The 1,891-nt window shown below is 39.6% G+C and overlaps 1 protein-coding gene across 1 annotated transcript in view; it reads left to right on the forward strand.

Moving 5' to 3' along the window:
- LOC101853079 overlaps positions 1–1,891 on the forward strand; it is a 117,486-nt gene that overhangs the window by 49,399 nt on the left and 66,196 nt on the right. Inside the window, exon 4 of the mRNA XM_005096448.3 lies at positions 1,571–1,867. Within this exon, the coding sequence (XP_005096505.3) occupies positions 1,571–1,867 (297 nt within the window). The remainder of the gene's footprint in view (positions 1–1,570; positions 1,868–1,891) is intronic.

Consider the following 1,891-nt stretch of genomic DNA (forward strand, 5'->3'; position numbering starts at 1 on the left):
CCCACAAAATAATTATCTTAAAAAAACAATGTATAAACATTTCATCCCACGTATACTTATTAGAACGTTGTGACTACGGGTGTTAATTTGTTTCTGGCCTCCTTGTGCACACATGACTTTACTTTCAGATGTAGTTACGATCTCTTTTCAAACCACTCTCACTAGAATTATGTTCACTTTCTCCATTAAAAGGAAAATATAAATACAAGAAGCAAAATGTCCACTTTATACCTTAGGCCCTTTGTTTAACTGAAGCCTAATAATTTCAATGTACTATCTAGCGCCAATGACACAAAGTGTAGATGTTTTGTTGATGAGAGCATCTGAGGGTGTTTTTTTTTCAAAAACAATTTTGAAACCTAATTTCCTCTGTCATTCTCCTTTTCTTTACGACAATAAGTAAAAGTATGTCATACCTGAATCAGTAGTCATTGTAGAATTACCGGGAAGAGTATTCGACGCGTATAGCTTTATTCGTTTGTTTTACTTTTAGATTACACTATTAAAATTCTAATTACATCAAAAGAATTGAAAAATATTGGATTAGCACCAGTATGTCTGTACACGACAGAATTAGATGATGTGTCTACAAACTATTCAAGCAGTCTGACAATTCCAGGATGAACCCGAAGGGAAAACCTCTTCCATTGAAATCTAACGCTGTTCCGGAAGGCGAGCTCATAAACAGTTGGCCAGACTTCTGCTGCCAAAACAGAAAAAATGGACGTCTTTTGTGTGCTTCTGGCAGGCAGCTAGGAAGACTCATAACTCGGGAATTCCATTTTTTCCGATTTTGTCCGGAACAAAAAAGTACAGGAAAATAAAGGAACTCTTTTGCCGCTTCGTTATGGTCTGACTGTAGAGAAAAAACTTGAAGGGGTGGATCGGAGAAACAAGGTGTAGAAGATTAGTTCAGTTTTAGGTTCTTGCAAAAAATATAGGACATGTAAGTGCCGACGATTAGAGATGCTACCGGAGAGTAACACATAAAGAAAAGAGGAAACAGTGATAGATTTTTTAAAGGGAAAAATGAGCAGAAGAGATGCATCAGAAAAGAAATGTAAATGCAACAAGTATGTTGGGTGCTTCGAAGACATTGTGTTATAACTTCATAATCCCAACACCAGGACTATTGCAGTTAAAGTAAATTCTAAATCTATGTAGAAGGAACAATCTTTTTACTCTTTGGCAAGTCATCCTTTCTTTCTTTTATGGGACTCAACATGTGCGTATTTTAGCTTATCTTTCCCACCTGTGCATATGGTATAGTGCTTTGGCGTTTTGCCAGAAAATGTAATTGATATGAGTTCAGTTCCCAAGTAGGGAGAACGTTCATCGAGTATCTCAATCTTTCTGCTTGGATGTTGCGTCCCTGGCAGCCCGAGTTGGTCTTGTCACGCAGGATCGAAGCATTCCACCTTCAAAATGATCCCCTGTACTCTGTCAATATGGATTTAAAACATCTTTCATCATTATTTACTTCGTCTAGCTTTGGTTCATCTAGGCCCGGAGTGATTGCATTATCTTCTCTTTCCATTTAGAAACATAAAACATTTTTGTCTTTCCCCAGCCTCCGCAATAGATTCACGATTCGAATTCAAGCCCGGAGAACCAATCAGATACACTCTTTTATTGGGGAAGGCGTTCCCAAAGCTGGAGGCGTTCACTATAACGTACTGGATCAACATCAACAGTTCTGAACATCCAGGCACCATCCTGTCCTACAAGGCCGGTGTTCGCACCAATCTCCTGCGTATGAACAGTGGGCCGTATCTCAATTTCGAGATCTGGGGGCAGAAACAGGTCACAGACATCCGGCTGATCACCAAGAAGTGGTATCACATAGCTCTGACCTGGTCCAGGCAAGGTGAGGGAAAGAGAGAGATGGGGG

Source organism: Aplysia californica, unplaced genomic scaffold, assembly GCF_000002075.1.
Source record: "Aplysia californica isolate F4 #8 unplaced genomic scaffold, AplCal3.0 scaffold00129, whole genome shotgun sequence".
Classification (NCBI taxonomy): domain Eukaryota; kingdom Metazoa; phylum Mollusca; class Gastropoda; order Aplysiida; family Aplysiidae; genus Aplysia; species Aplysia californica.